A 21,214-nucleotide genomic window follows, 5' to 3' on the forward strand; every position below is an offset into this window, starting at 1 on the left:
CCTGAATCCCACAGAAATAAGATCACTTGAGGAAATCAATGAAACAGAACGAGGGATGAGAGGATTTTAAGCTCACGTAATATAAGTGTTACATTGTCTGGCTTACTTTGACAGCTCCAAAGAGAGAGAAAATAGCTTGTGTCTGCTTTCCTAAAAAGTGCCAGCAGATTGTCAGGAAGAACAATATGTTGTCCAAATAGATAAAATGTCAAGTGAATAACAAACCATAAAACATCTCTTGGCATTACCTTGACACTTTTCATTTCCGTAAATTATGCCAACAATTGAATTGGATATTAATAACAGTCAGTCAGCCACCATAAGGTGCACCGAGCTTGTTGTTCCTTCACTGTACAGGCTTGGACATGGTCCTTTAAAAAAATATCTCAGTGACCCTCTGACTTGAGTGCTCATGCACACAACTGTGAACAGTTATGTATTTGTATCAAGGCTATTTCAGTCAATTTCTGATTACAGATTGAATCGTTTCAAGGCTACAAATGACAGCATTTCTCTATTCGAACAATTTTTTTTCCAAAAGCCATCTTGTGATCTATAAAATCAGGGAGCAACCCTCCTGGTTTAGGCAAAAATATCTTGTACTTCTCTTGTGTTTCTATGAGTCACACAGTGGATTTAAGACGTGCTGTGGGTGATAATTATATTCTTATTTTGTGGATGAAGTTGAAGAGACAGAACTGCTCCAGAAGTGGTTATTTATTGAAGCATCATGAGCCATCAGCCTGTTTGTGTAAATGAATGTGAACACATATGTCTCAATGCTATTCTGTTGCATCTGCCACTCCTCCCTGTCCCAATTCACTCACCCAACGCTCCTCTGAACACTTGAAGTGAGTGCAGTATATGCAGTCTATCAGCGTCGTTAAACTGTTCCGCATGTGCAGCTACAGAGCAGTTAATCCTCCAGCAGCGTGAATCTGTCATGTGTCAGAACGTGTTGTCATAAGCAGATATATCTTCTGCACTGACGATTTTTTTTTCTTTTTCATAGAGGAACACCAGGCAGAGCATTTACAAAATGTCTGTTATTAGGAGATCATTGAAAATCTGACATACAAGTGTGCAGTTGTACACAATCAATATGTCATTCATTTGTGATAATGATGTTGGATGACTGATTTTACACAATCAGCATTGAAATATTCAAATTACAGCTTAAGCATGACTGGAAATGGACACAGATCTGATAATGATCTTGAAGTATGATGGAATATTATACATCTCTGGACACATTATGTCCCCTTTCGCCCCCCCCAAAAAACCCAAGGAAATACAAGGAAAATAACATTTCTATAAAAAAAATAGAATAAAAACAAATATTTAATAAATATATAATGTTTAAAGGACAATTTCATTTATGTCACACGTTCAAAAGCATTTTGTTTGCTCAATATTGTAAAAAGCCACTCAGCAAAATAGAATTGACCGCTTGCTAAGCCCCTAGTACTGTTGCTATGCCTGTCAAGCCTTCTGTTATGAAACCACCAGGGACAATTTACCACTAAAAATCATTTTTCATAGTCATTAATCAATAGGTCCTAGATCTCAGATAGAGGCAGGTTAAACAAAAGAATCTTCTCATTACTGTTGATTTTTCAAGCTGAACTGACAACTAATGCTGGCAGATTGTATCACCTGTAGCTAGCTAGCTAATTAAGCTGCAAAATGAAATGAAAAAAACAGTATTGTTCTTGTATTGCAGAGTGGAGCAAGTTAGTAGTCTTAGCTATACTAGTATAGGTAGCTCCTAAGTATGATGATAGTTTCATACATTTTCATTTTGTTTGTTTCTCATTTATTTCTGCTTAGCTTACATATGGACAAGTAAGACAGAGGTTACATTTATGCTTTATTGTTTGTATGTTTTAAAATGATGTTTCACTTTTAACATTACAAGAGAAAAAAGGGTTTTACCAGGACAGACAGGTGCGTTTGCAGAAAATAATGCTGCCTCTGGTAGTGAGTTTTGCCGGATTGTAAACATCCAAAAATCCAAACGCACAACAAGAGCAGGACAGAGCTGCTAACATTGCCCCACACTCTGATATATCAGTCATGCAGTGGGGACATGTGAAAGGGGCTTTTGTTTAACGTAAAATGTAACCCAACAAAATGTAGGGAAACTGAAATGCTCCTTGGCCTTGGACATCATGGAATAAGCAGTAAGCTATTGGGTTTATCAATGATTGCAGCTTACATTAGAGCAAACAAACACAATTTAATCCAATTTATAAACTTTGTCTCTTGTGTTTAGGGTTTTGGATAGGCTGGATAAAAAGACAGAACCCTCTTACAGCTCCATGTGCAACATTTCGACATGTGAATATAGCTTGACAGGTCTGCTGCACCTTTTCATGGTTGCTTAACTATGACCGGACAATTTCTGTTCAGGGGCGTTGTTTAACTAACGGTCAATTCCCAGCTGACACACGTTCCAATTATATTACATTTAGCTTTCCCCAGTTTCATGGCACACTACTTGTGTGTGAAGAACACAGAGCTGCTGTCTATTAATACCCAGGACCTTAATTGGGTATTGTTTTTTACACAAGTTCTCCTTTCCCGGAAGCAATATTAAAGTCCATGAGGGACTGAGAGAGAGAGAGAGAGAGAGAGGAGTATATACTTCAGATAACGGTCACACACAGTCACAGGAGGAGAGAAAAGCAAGTGAAAGTTACCATCAGGGTCTTGATCGCTAAGGCAAAAAAACAGCACATATGATTATTTATCAGTCTTGCCTTAAGCGCTGTGCTCTTCAGTCTTAACCACCTACGCAGCTGTTTAAGTACAGCAGACAGTTGGTCAGGTTAATACCTCTGATCTTGATGAATGACACTGTTACTGGTCATTTACCACAGTTTATTTTACCATATATTATTATGTAACATATTGTAAAAAGCACACACATGTAGATATATGAGTGCACAATCAGATAATTGGTTGAAGGACATATTTCAAAAACAAAAAAAACATGAACTACAAGAGTGATTTAAATGGATGGTGAAAAGTAAATATCCAAACATCCCAGTGCTCTGAGATCTGATGTTTATTTTTCATCTGTTTATTTCTCATTAAATTAATTATAACGTGATCAACATCCCAAATCATTACGGAAATCAAAAGTCACCATATAAATTATGCTTACTGCCGGCAAGATGTGTAGGCTGTACATTTTATATGACAATTACTGTTATTTTCTGACTTGTTCCTCTCGTCTTGGGTAATTTCATTTGGGTGGCTCAATTCTTGCGATGAAAAACGCCACAGCGAGTTAGTGAGAGACCTCTGATTGACAGTGTGATCAGAAAAAGCAGCCGAAAACCTTTAAGCTTGGCTGATCTTTCATTTGTTCTGCTACTCAACTGCTTATCATGCTGTTTCTCTGCTCTGTTAATAGCATTTTGCATTTGATTACTTTACCTGACGCAGCAGAGAGCAGATGAGGAGCAGTCGAGGAAATATGTTTAATAAGATTAACAAATCATTAAATTATTAGCCTTAATACTCCTCAAGAGGCAGAGCAGAACGTGGAAAGTCATGCTGCTGCTCAGCCTCCTTTGCTAATTGAGGTCATTGAAAGTCAGGTAGGTCAGAAGCTCTCTAATCAATACTGCTGCACTCCTTTATTTCCACCGAGGAATATTTCCATTTTCATTACTCTGGGTCTAGGATGCTCTGCAATAGATTTATCTCCTTTGCTTCTTTACCAGACCCAGTTCCCTCCCACACAGCTTTGTGTTTCATCTGAGTGGTCCACTGATTCTGTGCAGCAGACATACAGGAGTTTGGACACAGAGCCTCACAGTGTGCACATCTCAGTGGTGGTGGGGGTGGTTCTAGGGGCAAGGCAGCACAGGCTCGGAGGGGAGGAGAGCCATTATGCCCGGGCGGTACTTGGCTGGCCGCGGACCTTCCAGCGCCTGAGTTGGGGGCTCCATGCCCACGTTGAGGTGCAGCGACAGGTGGGCATGGCAGTAATCCAGAACCGACTGTTCATACCTGTACAACGTCAGAGCACTCAGCTGCCTCGGTATCTAGACAGAAACAGAGAGCAGAAAAGGGAAAGGAGAGAAAAAGAGAGTCACGCGTAAGCTTTCTAAATCAGCCAAAACAGCTTCTGTTTCAACACTTTTATCTGCTCTTAGAATATTTGGAATTGGCTTAATTTACTTCATGCCGTTGTGGCACAGCGTCATCATTAATGCAGCCTAGGCAGCTGATACAGTGTGCGCGCCCCAAGACCTGAAAATCTGTGGTGCTCAAAGACCCAGTTTCTGCTGGAGTGATTTATATGCAAGATGAAAGCCTTAAGCAAGAGTGCACACATATTTTTTGCCCTCTTTTAAATGAAGTCAAGGTTCCATTTAGAAGAGAGTGCTTATTACATTACAAGCACTTTGCTGATTCAAAGACCCCTCTTAGTTTTACGTGTTACTGTGGTCTGAATTATGTCAATTAAATGGAATAAAGCTGCATTATGGCCTGTGCAATATTGATATTAATACCATAATGTCTATTAATGCTTTCACACAAAATATGAATGCACTCCCATTCTGCATTTTGAAATGCACAAAGCAACACAATGCAGTGTATAAAAACATGTCTGGTAATGCAGAGCACATGCAGCACTTGATTTCACTTGAAGACATACACTGACATTGGAATTACCCGTTATATTGATGTTTTTCTTCTTTATACTTTATACTAATATTGTTGTTACCTTTTGCTCCCAAGTACCCTTTGATTTTGAATTTGTTTGCAGATTATTATCGAACCATAACAGTGTTTGTAATAGGGCTCTGTCAATTATATGTTCAGCTGATATTCACTGATCCAATTCCAATAGTGCTAACCCTAGACTAACCTTCTATTTTCATTGTGAAGTTTTAAGAATAGCTTCACTAAGCAACATGCCTAAAAATTCCAGCTTGTTATAGACATTATTGTGCAATTGACACGCAATCCTATTTAAATCTGCACTCATTTTGATGGTAAGCTTGCAGTTTCTTTTACCAATGACTGGCGATTTCTTCTATTCTTATTCAACTGTTGCTCAGAGGTATCTTTGTCTCTTTCTGCCCTTTCAGTTTTCAGTCTGATTGAACCATGTACAGCGTTGCTGTCCATTTAGCATTTACAGAACAAATATACAAAATAACATCCATTTGTTCAGAGGACTTTTTACAATGTAAAAGCATGAAAGACACTGATACAAAATATAGAGTAGTCCTCTCAGCCATCTAACTGGCCCCAATCAAGCTTTTGTGGTAAAACTTTTGAACAGCAGTATATTACATTTTGTATTTAAAAGGTGCTAAATTCCAAGTACAGAGCATATCTATGATTGAGGGACTTTCTCCACACGGCTCTCAGCCAGTGGCTAGCAGCTTACGGTGCAAGCAGCTAACAGCACGAACAATGCAAACAACAGTAACAGTGCTGACAGTGTTAACCTGGGGGTAATTTCCACTACAATGGTGTAGGGTGTTATAAGCGGTAACCGCCGAATGCGTACAGTGCAGAGCAGCGGCCATGAGCTAGCCAGTATTGTACATACCAGTGGGGCATTCTCGCAGAGACTCACATGCACGCTTGACCGGCCCGGCTCTGTAAACGAAGCATAGAGACGCTCGGACTTCAACACACACAGAGAGAGAGCGACTTCATTCTCTGCTCAGGTAGAGATTGCTCCAATATATCAAAGCAAATAGTTGTTTGCTGATATATAATTGCTCTGAATTTCAAATTACCTTTAACAGTCTTATTCTAAGCAATGAAGTATTCCCATTTTCAAACACTGCATATTCAACTTCACTATGTGCATCTTAATAAATGAACATACTGTTACAACTAATGTTGTTGTTTGTTAAACCATTTGTTTTAAATTCTACTGTAAAAACCCACAAGCTGCAGTATTCACAGTGCCTGCCTGAAAAATCACTGTAATATGAGTTGTGGGCATAAAACCTATTGTAAAATATGTTAGATTGGATTACATTAATGAATCCTGAAGCTGATTTAATGCAGAAATGGCTTTTAGATTTAAGTTTTCTCTGTATCTGGTTAGGTCAAGTTTCACAGCCCTGAGACCATTGAGACGCTTGAATTTAAGATCATAGCTTTCGAAAGGTTATGTTTTCCTTTCATGAAATGATCTGACTCTGTTTGCTCTCCGCTTTAATAAGAAGATTAGCTGAAAACACTCTATTGTCTAATTCAACAGCTGAACTTTGCACACTACTTCAGAGGCCTTAATAAAAAATGCATGAACAACAATGCTCAGAATACAAAATGAGCTAAGTAGAGAGGGGGTCTGAATATGGGAGGTTTCGGTAAAAATTGTCAAGGGGAAAGAATTGTTTTCTCCAATTATTGAAATAGAGTCAAACATGTAAGTGCAGTCAATATAAATTTGGTCGGTTGGCTGGTTGAACAAATAGCCCTCTCTCTGTGTGTACAGCAGTAGTTGGCAGAGCACTTACAACCTTTCTCTCTTCAACATCTCTTTCCTCCTCTGTTTGACTTTTACATTGTTAGTTTATCCCGGCTGAAAACCAAAGGTGCCATAAAATAAACTGAGCTGCAGTTACTGGGACAATGAAATACTTTTTTGGCTTCCATCTACAGATCTCAATCCATCCCTTCATTACATAAATACATCTTTTAAAAAGGTGCTATTATTATATAGGTCTCCTCACTATAAACAGTATGGACAGTCCAGACAGCATAAAAAGACTTAAAATAGAAAGCTTATGACCTCCTAAACAGTTACAAGAAATCACATAGCCTTTGTTTTGGACCAAAATAGCATTTTGAGGTTTTTGAAGGATTTGTGTCATTCATAATAATCAGAATAGCAAAAAACTGCAACGCAAAGGTTTAACTGTGACTGCCTGTTTGTTGTGTCAGGTTATTTCTGCTGCTCAAACATATATCCTGCTAGGCATCATTGTGCAGATTGATTTAAACCTTCTCAAAGAAGCTGACACAAGTAGCTCTTCCTTTTTTTTTTAAACATTATCTTCAGTCTTCGGCAGATGCATCAACGTCAAGGTTTTTGTTTCAGTATGCAATGTGCTGTTTGGAATTGGACCTTTTTCAACTCAAAGAAATGAAAAATACTTTATGTGTGTGATATACATTAACCGTAACATTCACAAATGACACGGCAGACATTTCAAATGCTGCCAATGTCAAACTCATTTTTCCTCTCGCCCAGGAGGTATAGTGTGATGCAACACGTGTGGTAATGCCTCGGCCTGGACTTTGTGCTGTCAAAGTTGTGACATCTCTCAGCAAGAAGTGGAGTCAGTGAATCCCATTTCCAAAATAACATGCATGCAAATTTTTTGGTTTGTCTATCCAATCAAAACTCACATTGACATGTAGAGATACACACATACACACAAATAAACCATAATATCCCCCCTGGCAAGTTTTATTAAAATACCACACTGTATCACGGCCCTGTTTTTTTTTTGCCTCCTCCTCAACACTTTAGTCAGTTGCTGCCTTTTCCAGCACTTTGCTTGAACTGTCACCTACTGTAGCTTACATAATGTGCACTCTTACTCTGAACTTCAGTAAGTTACAGTCACGTTTTTTGTTAACAGAAGCCTCCCACCATGAAATAAAATATAATTTTATTTATGAAATAAAATATATTTTTTATTTAATCTGGTAATGTTTAATAAGGTCCTCTTCGGTATTTCTTCATTGACAGCTGAGGGTGGTATACATGTATGGAACTTTTCTCTCTTAAATGTTGTAAAGTGGAACTGACACAGAAACATTTGAGCCCATATGACATGCTCCAGATCAGCCCTCTAAAGCCACACTTCACAAAAACTTAACAATTCATTGTATGAATTCATTACAGTGGCTGTGCTACTGACACTAAAAAGAGACAAAAACATCACTGAATTTGTAACTCTTCAACACTCGTCATTGCAAATGGGTTTCAATGAAAAAGTGAGTGAAGCAGTGGGATGTGAAATAGCAAGAGGCGGAACCTGGGATTTCACACTTACAGTAGGAATTGTTCAAATGACATTTCTTAAATGTGCTCTGCTCTGCTGTATATTTTGGCGCACTCTCCTATATTCTATTTAACAAGACAAAACAGGCTTTCATAACAAAAAAACAATGCAGCGGGCTGCGAAGGTCGAGGTGAGACAATGAAGACGTCCAGGAAGTCCAGTTTGATTAACATCTGTGAATTTCAAGGCCATGCATGCAAAATGAGGAGTAACTTTTTGTAGTATATCATACTAACCATTGTATGATGATACGTTGCACTACACAGTGATTTGTAATGCTAACAAGGGCATAATGTTTAACACGTTAATGATGGGAATGTCATCAGTTCTTTAGGTATTTGGCCGTAAATATATTGGACAAATAAGAGTTTTGACCTGATATTGGGGTCAAAACAAAAGTTTGAGGATCACTAAAGTGATAACAATTCATATTGAGGGGAACATTTAAAGTGTGTTCCAAATTTCATGGACATACATAGAATGTTAGTAAAGACATTCCACTAAAAATCCTAAATGTGAACCTCATGTGGAGTCAGGGGATCACAAAAGTCAGTAGAATTCACCCATGAATGTCTGTACCTAATTGCCTTGAAATCTAGATCAACAAACAACAAACATTGCCATCAACAGAGCCAGGCTACGTGGCTACAACAGGTAACAACGTGTCTAAAATGATGAGTGTTGAAGCAGCACAGATACGGTTGACCAATGTGCCTGTTTGTACATTTGGGGTATAGCAAGTTGGTCTACTTATTAAAACATAACAGCTGTCAAGCAACCAAAAGGTCACATTTTCGATTTCAACAACATCATTGTTGTCTTTAAATTAGCCAACCAGCTATTAGGACCTCTCCAGTGTTTTTGTGAAAGATTTCAAGCAGCTTTTCTATCTCAGTTATATTCTCCCTGGATAAAAGTATCCACTAATTACTGAAATACAAAATATAAATTGTCAAAACAAAGTCAATTAACTTAAATGCCAGCTCTCTTCATTAGTGTGATCAAGTCTCGATGCAGTTAAGAGTTATTAAATTGGAATTAATGTTGTTTAAAATGTTGGCCGTGAATCTTACAGGTCAACAAAACATTGCATTATAACCATTGTTTGATTCACACTGGGCAGAGGCAGCCTATTGCCATCTCTCCATCAGTGAGATAACATTTAAATATTTGCATTTCTGAGGCAGTAAAAACAGGCTCAGTTTCAGGTCTTAGCACAGAAGAAAGAATAAAAGCCTTTTTGGCTAACTGAGCTGAGTGAGCATTCAGGTTTAATCAGGGATATTGAGGAAATGTTGGCTGTTATGGTTGGAGCTCTTAGAGAGGTGACTCATTGGCTAGCATAGCTTGGACAGCTGCCAACAGAGCTGCTTAGGGCTGAACGCTGCATACAGTCGTATTTTGCCCGAGGCATGATCAGCATCTCTCCTCAATTTTAATGGCTCAGGAAGTCCTTTCCAGTCTAGTTGTGTGACACACAAGCGGATAAATATGAAATAATTTCAAATCTCTTGATTACAATAGTTATCCAAGAATAGCCTTGTTTCCTCTTGACAAGTGTAAGTCGTTATTCAGTGAGTCACTGGCGACTGGCCAAGGCAATAAAGTGGGCATCTGGCATCAGCCCGATCTTGTCCTCACTTTATGTTAACTGTTTAAACTATAGCTCAACCTGTTTACCCTGAAGTGAATTTAAAGAGAACAGAATACAATGAGTGTCCCGTACAAAGGCTGCTACCTGTGGAAACTACACCTCTATTTCAGGTACTTTATTGTATGTGTATATTGTGTAATACTGAGGATAATACATCCCATTTAATTTCTATGATACACTTCTTTTTTTCCCTCTCAGCTAGAATGACTCGTTTAACACTGGAAACTCTCAAGTTTAAAGTGTTTAAATTAAATTATCTTCTCAACTGGTCTGGGAATTGGTTTAGGCTTCAAATGGTAACACCTATTAGTATAAACAATAGTGCTCTTTTTCCTTTTTCTTATTTTTTATCTTATTTTATTAGCGTTTAGTTATTTGGATGTTGATAACACAACATCATAAATAAATAAGGAAGAATGTGATTGTCAGACAAAATAAAAATTATAAAATATAAATAAGAATAACATAAAACATCAGGGGAATTTGGGAAGCTGGGAAAAATAAATTCCAGTAGGCCTGATGCAGAGACAGAAATCACTGGAGATGTGTTGTTTTCATACAATTTTAGCCTCAGCAAAACATAAGCACTGAAATCCTCACTCCAGGCAACATGACAAATTATTCACTACCTGTTCTAGTGGCCATTTCTTGCCAACACTGCAATGTGTGGTTTAAACCTTTCGGTGTTGCACACACCAAGAAATTTTGTAATGATAACATGAGCCATTCTTATGTATGCTGTTGATAAAAAATGCACAAGGTACACAATGCAAAAAAATATTTAGTGAATGGTTGACATTTTGAAAAATATGCCTATTTGCTTCTTTTGCAAAGAACTAGATGAGAAGATACCTCTTGTCTGTACAGCAAATATGAAGTTCAATATTAAGCAATGCTGTCCAGCTGCTGCTGGCTATCAAGAGCTTTAAGTTTCATATTTAGCTTATCACAGAGAATGTAAACACTTTGGGTTTTGTACAGATATATAAAAAAATATATAATATGTTAATTGGTTAGCTGGTATAGGTGGATTGTGTTACCTTTGGATAGAGTAAGGTTTGCTGTTTTACCCAGTTTCCAATATCAATGCTAAGCTAGCTGGCAGCTGGCAGCCAGCTTAATTTGTACTGTATGACATGAGAGTGGTGTGAATCTTCTCATCTAACTCTCAGCAAAAAGTGAATAAATGCACATTATTTCCCAAAATGTAAAACTGCTCCTTTAACATGAAGACAGGACAGGAGATGTTACATCAGAAACTTCTGTTACGTAAAACTGTCTCTTACAAATTTCGTGTTTTACAACAAAAGGTACAATTCTTCAATAAAGCACTCCGCTGGCACACCCTAATGCACTTTACTGCACTTGTTTACTCTGGTGACACATCACACAACAATTAATTCAAATTCCTGAGCTATTAACTTTGGATTGCTAATGAAAACATTCACATAGGTGGTCCCCCTTTGCACATCTCGGAATGTAGGTCAAGCTGCAGCTAAATGATTCACAATTAGGTGATAGGCAGCTGCACCATGCCAGCATGGCTCAGACTGGCACGGGAGGCATGAGCTCTCATTGGCATATTAACAACATCCTCCGCCAGAGCCGTGCTGCTGCTCTCTGTCAGCTGGATAATTCACTCAGTGGTCAACGCTGAGGCGAGAGAGCACAGACAAGCCTCTATTATCATCGCTGTCTATTAAGCTACACACACATGGATGCTGAATGGCATGCTAATTCAGGGACCTTCTTCCCTGATTGTTGCTTAGCATGGATGAATTAAAAAAAAAGATTTCAGAGTGAGTGACACAGACCTTGAGCTCATTACAAATAAACTAATTTAAGTGGAGTATACTGTACTTTAGGGTAAATATAAAATTAGATACTGTGTACTCACATCTTTGTAAGTTAAGTGTAAAAATACTCGGTTACAAGCAAAAATCCTGCATTCAAAATATTACGCAAGTAAAAGTATAAAAGTATCAAGATCTACTTACAGCACAGAAAGTATTTAAGTATTCATTTTGCAAAATGGCCCATTTGAAAATCATATCCATCACATTAGTGGATTATAACAACAAATGTATATTTATATATATATATATATATATACATATATATATATATATATATATATATATATATATATATATACATATATATATATATATATATATATATATATATTCATGTATTGCTGGGTAGCCTACCTATGATAATTTATCAGTTGAACTATATTTTTGTATTATCAATATTAATCTGCAAAGTAACTAGTTACTAAAGCTGTCATATAAATGTAGTGAGTAGAAGTAATAATTAGAAAAATGGAAATACTAAAGTAATGTTCTGTAAAAATGTACTTAGTTACATTCCACCACTTTTGTGTATTGTATATGTCCATTATTATGAATGTTACACATAAGCATAAAAAAGCCAGGATGAATTTGTACTCATTCAGCAATCAGGTGAGAAATAACTGACACCCGTCTGAACGGCAACTGAAAGTTGTACATTATAATACTGCATGTGTTAGAATTCCAGAAAGATCATCTTATGCTGACTTTAATATTCACCATGTAATTACATTTCTATTTGAAAAGCGCTTAGCATTTGTCAAAATAACCATAATCCTTCAGATGTGGGGATTTATCTTCTCCTAATGCTGCTCATTCCATTTTCTGCTCATCAATGTTGGCAACACAGGCTGAGATTTACTGTTATTTACTGGATGGACAATTTATGAGTCACTACAGAGTCTTTCCTGATGTCTGTAGGTATAAGTAACCTGAATATGGATACCAATAAATATAGATGCATAAATGAATCCCTGTAAGAAGCGATGTGTGCTACGGTGGTTGCTTCATTCTCCCTCACTGACTGTTTTTCTCTCTCTTTACACTCCCACACACGTTACTGAGTGCACACACACACACACACACACTCTCACTCACACACACACACACACACACACACACACACACACACACACACACACACACACACACACACACACACACACAGTATGTCCTGATGCTGCTAGTCAAAACAACCATTAGTTGCATCAATCTGGAAAAACATTTAATTGTTGCATCTAAGGTTATAGTTATTTACTTGGAACTGTGATGGTATCATTGTGTACTATTCTTTCGTATCTAGTTCAAGCTTCATAGTTATTTTATGGAACAAACATCACATGCACAAGTTGGAGCTAAGCGCTGCTTTCATTCTGTTACATGCATTGTACTGAGGACTAAAAATTGCTGTCCTTGATGCAATTCCAATAATATTTATGACAAGAAAAATAAATCCACAACATAGGCTTTTCATTCAGCCAGAGACCTTAAGTAATCCAATATGATAGATACCAGATGCTCTACTGACATTCCCACAGTGTACAACATGAACCAGTTATGGATTCTTTTTATAATGCTACATGTAGTATTATTTAATTTGGTCTCTGGTTGCATGGGTAGACCAACTCTGCTTTACTGGGGGAAAAAAACAATGTCCTTTGACCAGTTTCTTCCAAAGCAAACAGAAAAAGTATTCATAAGGCTGCAATAATCAACATTTTTATATTTACAAAGGATCACATCACTACTTGTATTTGAAAGGTAAAATTGTTTTGGTTTTGGTCTGCAACTGTTTGATTTGTGCTCTCATAGTGTAATTTTCAATGAGAAGTGTACGCTATCTTATTGGACGACATCTATATTGGACTTACATTCATCGAGTGGCCAGAAACACGAGTCCAAATGAATGATAATCTTGCTCCGTATCAGCTTGATGTATAATACGCTTCAACCATATAAATTTAAAAGATGATAATGTAAATGATGTGTTGATAACCAAGTCAGTTATTATATGTTTAATATAAATAGTTATTCAGTTATGGTCTTAACCCCCTTATTAATTTTCAGGATCACAAAGAGATGGTCCTGCATGCAATGGGAGGAAAGCAGAAACAAGTGAACAGTCCCATATTATAGAAATACCACAAAGTTACAAAAAATTAAATCAGATCACTAATAATATATTACATGAAAGGTATTTCTTAGACTTTTTTTCCTCACCAAAAGAAAAGCGGTTAGTCAAGAGAGACAAACACTAAAAGAAAAACTGAAAGAAATTCAGTGCACCAAGGCCAAGCTATTTCATTCTCTAATGGATCTCTAGAGTTTATCAGCCTTGCTTTGCCCAGATGAGATACTGAGCTGATGTTGCAAATCACTGATGATTTAGTACTGTAAGTTCAAAAAGGAAACAAAGGACTAGACTGACAGACGTGTTTAATGGTTATGGTAATAATACAATCGCCTTGGTTCAGATTGAATGCTCATTGATTGTGAGGATGAGAATAGTTGGGAAATGTTTCGTTTGAAAGGAAGATGTTATGGATTCGTAGTTGGAGTCTCTTATTTGGAACTTCTTAAATCTGTGTGGATTTATTAAGGTTCTTCAGGACATCAGAGATATGGTAATCTCCCCACAGTTTATTCAGAGAGTCAAATTAAGTGATTGTATTAGTCAATAACAAGTCAGCAGAGTTCAGCATAACTAAACATTATGTGATAGTGTTAAGTGAAAGTTTGAAGGAGGGGTTAATTTGGGGATTACAGTTAAATTTAAAAACAGGGTTTGGGGTTAAGGATTAAAATGGGGTTGGGATAAACCTAAACTCAGCTTTGGGGGAGACATCAATCTGACTCCAAAGAGGCTGCTGCTATAATCCTCCCGTTGGCTTTTTTTACTGTTGCTTTCTGTTTCCTTCCACTCTTCTTTCTCGTCTCTGTTGCAGTTGTCGGTGAGACACAACAACATGAAGTAGTCAAGCTAACAAGCTATCTGCTAATTAAGGAAAACTCTGACAAATGCCTGAATTGTGCACAAGGCAGGTAATTAGTCATGAGAAAGCTGTTCCTTGGTTACATCTCCCCTCCACTGCTATATTTAGAGAACGCACAAAAAAGTTCTGCATCATGAAGATTTTGAAATTCAAATTACTCATGACATTTTTTTACATATGCCAGAAAACAGTCTGTGATTGAGGAATCATTTTCCTGCCTGGCCAACTTTGTCAGTTATGGAAGCCAGAAAAATCCAAATTTGGGAAAATAGGGATAGGGTTGAGGAGGGAGATGACGAAACAGCAGTGAGATAGGCTAATATTCATGTCAATCGACATACACCATCCCACACATAACCTTAAACCAGTGTAAGCATTAGAGGATTAATTAACAGGTTTTTTTGGTCACTTGGGGGCACCGCAAATAAGCTGTAAACACAAATTGACATAATACTTTCCACCAGCTCCTGAGGGAAATAACTGCCTCTTTAGCAGCTAAATGCTCCATTATCTTCACTGGCGAGTTTCTAACTTTGTCTATCTGCTGTTCGGTGCTGGGCGGGTAGCAAACTGTGGGATAATCAGAGCTTTTTTTTTGCCTGCTACGTCTAGAAACACCAATGAGTGCGGTAACAGTGAACCAACGAAGTAAAGATGCGGGCAGTAAACCACAACAATGAGCTGAAAGACATCATAGGTCAGCATAGAACTGCAGAGTCAAGTGAGAATTCTCTGTGGGTTCATCTCTACATCTGCAAGATCATCTACATATGCAGAGTGCAAAAGTAGTGCAGAGAGAAAGTTAGTCTTGCAGTTCTCTTGTGGCTTCAGCAAAGTGACGCCATCAGACAAGTACTTGTCGGTTAATAGCAAGTTGAATAAGAGCATTGGACAATAAACATATGTTGGACATATATGATATTTTCAGCTGAATTATTACAAACTGTCTGTTCATTAAATATGTTTTTTTATATTTAAGAGTTTTCTCATTTCAGTTATTTCTCACAGGTTAATGGTTAATGAGGTTATATGTCCAATATATATGTCCAAAAACATGTCTGGAGGTGAAGCTAGCTTTCTTGAATCTAAAAAGTATCTAGATAGTACATTACCTTTGATCCAGCCACGCAGCCTTAGAGCTTGTTTGGCTACTCATGTATTGCTGAATAGTGTTGCTAATGAAGTTATCACTGCCACTTATTTTTCATTCATCCCTGATGGTCTCTAACAACTCAGCGCTGCATTAGTTCAGAGGCGCTACAGTGGTCAAAGCACAGCAAAAGATGCAAACATAGTAAAAAAGGCTACATTTTAGCATTATAGCAGTTGACGGATTAAGTTTGTACACGGTGCTAAACCATTTTATATAAATGTCACAGTGGAGGACCCAAGATGCTGTTTGCCATTGCTCCATCATCCACCATAGTACATGGTTTTCACTTCTGTCCAGTTTCCATGGTGATAACTCTAAAGAATGGGCTGTATGTCTAACTGTTAATGCTGTGGAAGATCGTGTGTGTGTGTGTGTGTGTGTGTGTGTGTGTATATGTATTCCTAATGATATTTGATGTGCTCTGTCATTGTGTAAATATCCACTTTCGTTTCTGCCCTGATATTAAATCTTTAAAGATAGTGACCACAAATCTCATAGAAACCGGCACACACACACACACACACACACACACACACACACACACACACACACACACACACACACACACACACACACACACACACATCACTTTCCTGCTTTTGATTTGGTCTCTCTCCTCATGATTGGTTGAAGAACCAACATACCTGCTAGGAATCACCGGAACGCCAAAAATATCCGAGACAAGGCAATGCAGATTTGGTTCATCCATGTTGTGTTTGCCTGCTTCCTTCTAAAGAGGCCTACATGATGGCCATCTGTTTAAGTGCTACAGTCTAAAACAGCCTCTGAACTTAAACAGACTTATCCAATATTGATGTGGCTGAAAATGTGAGGCGACAAGAGATGAACTGCAGCCAGCTGTTGGCCTTCCGTGATATTTCCACAGAGGAACGATCTGCACTGAGAGGATCAGGTTGTTATTAAGGACCATGGCCCGGCAAAGATTTATCTGCGGTGATGAGATGTGAATATTGCAGAAGGATAATATACTAGTGAAATGGCGTGAGGCTAGTGCTGTGATAAAAATACATTATCTCGTCATTGTTCCCCCTGTCAAACAAAGGGGCTTATGTTGATGTAACTGTGTTGCCCCACTTTAAGTTGTCTTAAGCATTTATCTCAAAGATTTATGCTTTTGTTTACACTTAAACTTAAACCATGCTGCCCATGCACACAGTTGCACCCTTATAGCAGTGGTATGTGCTTTATTGTATTGGGAGCTGGACCACTTCACCTGCTCAACATGTGAGGTCATCCAGCAGGATATGCTGCCCATGCCTCCAAAGCGTTCCACTTGCCACACAAAATACCCTCCCTCCCACCACCCTTATTTCTACTTGGAGTTACTCTTATCAAAACTCTGCCTTTCAGCATAACAAAGTAATTTGCTTTTAAAAACATCTATAGAATTTTAAAGACAAATAAATTCTTAACAAGATCAGAATTTATATTTAAAATGTATCTAAATGTTGTTTATAGAGCAGCAACAATGTTTACAAAAACTAAGTCACTAAAGTCATTAATATCCCCCTGGAAACAAATGTAAAATGTTAGTAAAATAAATAAGATTTCTGAGTGAAGTTTGTAAAGAATGAAGAACACAGTATCAGTCATTCCTCCTCCCTCTCTCCTCCTGTCCTCTGTCCTCCTGGCTGCCTTGCCTTCTCAGCCAGCAGAGAACTTTACAAAAAAAAGAGCTTTTGGCCGATCATGCATGGTCTGCTTGTGTTAAAAGAGCGTCGTTGGACGATTGAATACATCTGTTCACCGATGTATTGATAAAGTATTGGCTTTTTACTCGCAAATATTTTATTGCATGATAGAAACAAGTGTAGTTGCCGTCAACTAGGGTATCCTTCACTTCCCCTGGTTCACTTCACCTCTGCTTGCACTTTGTGTGTGTGTTTGTGTCTATGTGTGTGTGTAGTTGGAGGAGCTCAGCCAAAAAGAGAGAGCAGAGCAGAACAGCTGCAGCATGATAATAAATTACATCAAAACCATAAAAAGTACTAATAAAAACACCAATAATCTCGGGGTTTATCAATACTCCAGTAATTTAGCACCGGGGCCCGTTTACTAGTTTCCGAACACATCCCTTCCTTCAGATAACGTGAAAGGCTCTCACCAGAGCCAGTGTCCGTTCAGTACTGCTGTAGAAACATGGCGGTGCAAGATGGCAGACTCCGTAGAGGACAACCCGCTCCCTAGGAGAATATAAATACCTTGTTCTAAGCTAAGGAAAACACTACAATTCTTAGTTTCAGGTGATTATACACTGATTAAAACACAGTTATGAATATTATATTCCATTGCTGCAAATTAATCCTCCTAAGTGTTACACGCTTTTTCTTTTATACAACGAATGACAAGCAGAGTAAGTGACGTAATATATCAAGTGTTATTGAAAGTTACGTGGTATAATATATATATAAATATTATTGGTAGTTTTGTCAACCAATCATAAGCAATCGTTCACAACATTTACCATGTGGCATTGTGCGTGATACCAGGATGAAATGTATTTCTGAAACGTATTTTCGGTTAAAAAACATTGACATTTAACGGGTCCTGTGGTTTGCAGAAAAGCAAGAACAATGCCAACATTTTTGTGGTTGTCTAGCTAGTCACCAAGGTTAGTGACTATCTGCTAACTCAAAGTTCTGTCGAGGGACGTGTTTTGCACATTTTTATGAGCTCAGTCTAAAATATTTCAGGGAAAGAAGCAGCTTGTTGGATGAGGAGGTAAGAGTGTGCAGGACGACTAACCGTATTGGCATTCAGCATAAGCTGTCACTGCTGTGGTGTTTTTGCATTAGATTACCTGTCAATCAAACAGACATGTTTTTCCTTGTATTTTCGGTTAACGGTGATAATATTTGGTCACTATTTTCCTTTTGTTTACCATACAGCTTTTCCTAAAATAGGATTACAGACAAACTGCAGGCAATTAAAATGCATTATTCCCTGTTTGGGAGAATATATCTTATGGGAAAGCCCTTACAGACAAAGGGTGTTTAAAACAGGAATGTAACTGCCATCGTGAAGTATCTGTACTTTGGACCACTGTTGTGCTGCAGTAATGTTGAGTCACAAAAACATTTATTTATATGAAAGTGTGACAGATTTTCAATTAAAAAAATAATAGTGCTGTCGAGCATTTGGGAGTCACTGAAATGTGCTTAGCAGAAGTTCTACAAAATCATCTTCTCTGCCAGGATGTTGCCAACAGGTAGACAGGTACTGTTCTATTCAGAGGACTGATGGTGGGAAAAGAACATTGTGTTTACAGCTGAGAAGCCTCTCCCAGCCTTGTCTGCTTCTCTCCTCTCCTCTCTCTGTCTCCCTGCATTTCCTCCCCTGTCTAACTAACACCTCTGCGGACACATTAGTGTGATGGTCAACTGTATTAAGATGAATGAATCTCAACTGTCTGACGCCTTCCTTCATTTTACTGCAGAACATTTCCCGTGCGCGAGTCGTACTTTCGGTGCTCAGCTGTCACCTTGTTTAGCCTGACAGGTTTTCCCTGGAGGTAACCTTGAGGATGTAAGTTCACAGTCCCAGTGCAAACGTTTTGTTACCCTTACAAAACTGCTGCAGCATGACTCAGTTGTGCTGTCTGTCTGCTGAACAGGGTGAAGTGTACCCAGCAGAATGCACAGTAATAAATCACATAAGAAAAACAAGTGGAGAGAATGAAGGGAACAGAGGAGTGGAGGTCAGCAACCTCGATGTTTTCAAAACAACATGCATTTATAATCAGCGATTTGATGAAGGATAGGGAGGCGTGAAAGATGTCAGTGGGGTCTGCTGTATCCTGCAGTGATATAAGGAGACGTTTTTCAGAAAAAGCATAACCCTGCATCTGTTCTTTAAGCCATGCAGGATTGGAGACAAATGTAATTGTTCACAAGATCTTTTGGTTCAGTTTGATTATTTAGTGGTGCTCAAAATGAAGAATTAACAACAAGCAGATTATGAGTTGACTATTAATCTACTATGCTCAGCAATAACATTAACTCAGTTACTTCTGACAGTACTCTGGTTTGAAATCTGGTCACCTGACAGATTAGTACCTCCAAAAATCTAAAGGAGTGATACACTAATTTTCAAAATTAATACATGTTATTTCTATGGTCTCAACTCTCTCAAATACAAAAGCCAGAGTGCTAAAACTAAAATGTGTAGTGTCATCAAGTAAAACATTGGTAAAGATGTTATAGATGACACTTAGAGCATGCAAGGAGATGTTCTGAGTATAAGGGTATGTTTTCTGTTTCAGAACTGATAATGCCACAACAGAATTAAGCTCATTTGAGTATTAAAAAGAAAATAAACTTTCTGTTGATCCATACAATCAGTCTACCATTCGCTGTCTTAGAAGCAGCTCCAGACTTCATACTTAATTAAATCACAAGTTTGAGATCTACCTCTCTGGTTTGAGAGATAGTAGCTCATGTTCACGAATATTGATTGGACCTTTCCTAGGCCAGGAAATAACATATTGGAATTCTTAATTTATCCCCTTTATTGCAGCTTTAAAAACACAGTGAAATAAAAATACATTACCCGACTCTAATCCTGTGTCCCTGTTTATCATGCATCTCTTGTTCCTAAATAATTGACAAAAATATATATATATATTTTTTTTCTGCGAAACTTCTCTTTTGTAAAATGTTACAAAATGTTTGATAATTCATCTTGAACTGAGGGGCGTATAAATACATTTATCCAATTAGATTTGGAGTAAGTCACTAACCCCGCCCAACATAACCACACTTGACACGTTAGCTCTTGGCTCAGCTAGCAGAGGGATATCATACTAGGAAGTGTTTTTTATATTTCCAAAGACCGTGCCTGAGGCCTAATTTATTTCTCCCTCCTTTCCCCCCTACTGATGTGAAAAGGTCGGTGAGGGAGATATACATTCACATAAAGAAGTTCTGACTTCTGTTTCATGGTGGCTTTAAGTCTGACTATGTGGAGCTGAGCCTGACAACAGTCTGAGTTATAAAGCCCTTTGGTTTAGGTAAGAACATGGTGTTTCCTGTGATGCAAGAATCAGGCCAAGACTTTTAGCCTTTTAAAGTGATGGAAACTGGCACAACAGAGCACTTTAATTAGCCAGCGTCTAAATTCTGTGTGCACACTCCACTAATTACAGGATTACAATGACTGTTCCAGTCCATTGCAGCAAAGATCATGGAGTACTGAAAACAATGTAACAAGACAGGCTTCCATGTATATGAACAGAACTGAACAATACACACAGCTGTTTATTGTATCTATAAATACACATCAAGAAGGTGTTCTTTTAAATAGCAATTAAGACATCACTGTACAATCTTTCAAGCAACTAAGGATCCAAGAGGCCTAATTATTCTGAATCGATGTTAAAGAGTAGAGAATATATCCTGCTGAAAAAAATGTTCAGCAAACTTTGGGCTCTCTGAATGTCTCTCTCTTTACCCACTGTCAGACACAGCTGACATTAGTAT

General features: G+C 37.9%; 1 protein-coding gene across 1 annotated transcript in view; it reads right to left on the minus strand.

The window, feature by feature from the left end:
- Window positions 1-1,026: 1,026 nt before the first annotated feature.
- Window positions 1,027-21,214, minus strand: part of LOC137867483 (leucine-rich repeat transmembrane neuronal protein 4-like) — a 47,640-nt gene continuing 27,452 nt past the window's right edge. The window contains 3 exon segments of the mRNA XM_068704101.1: window positions 1,027-3,764; window positions 3,766-3,896; window positions 3,899-4,058. Of these exon segments, the coding sequence (XP_068560202.1) occupies window positions 3,711-3,764; window positions 3,766-3,896; window positions 3,899-4,058 (345 nt within the window). The 3' untranslated portion in view covers window positions 1,027-3,710.

This window comes from Cebidichthys violaceus, unplaced genomic scaffold (genome assembly GCF_023349555.1).
Source record: "Cebidichthys violaceus isolate CVI_PGR_0920_01 unplaced genomic scaffold, fCebVio1.0.p SCAF_9, whole genome shotgun sequence".
Taxonomy (NCBI): domain Eukaryota; kingdom Metazoa; phylum Chordata; class Actinopteri; order Perciformes; family Stichaeidae; genus Cebidichthys; species Cebidichthys violaceus.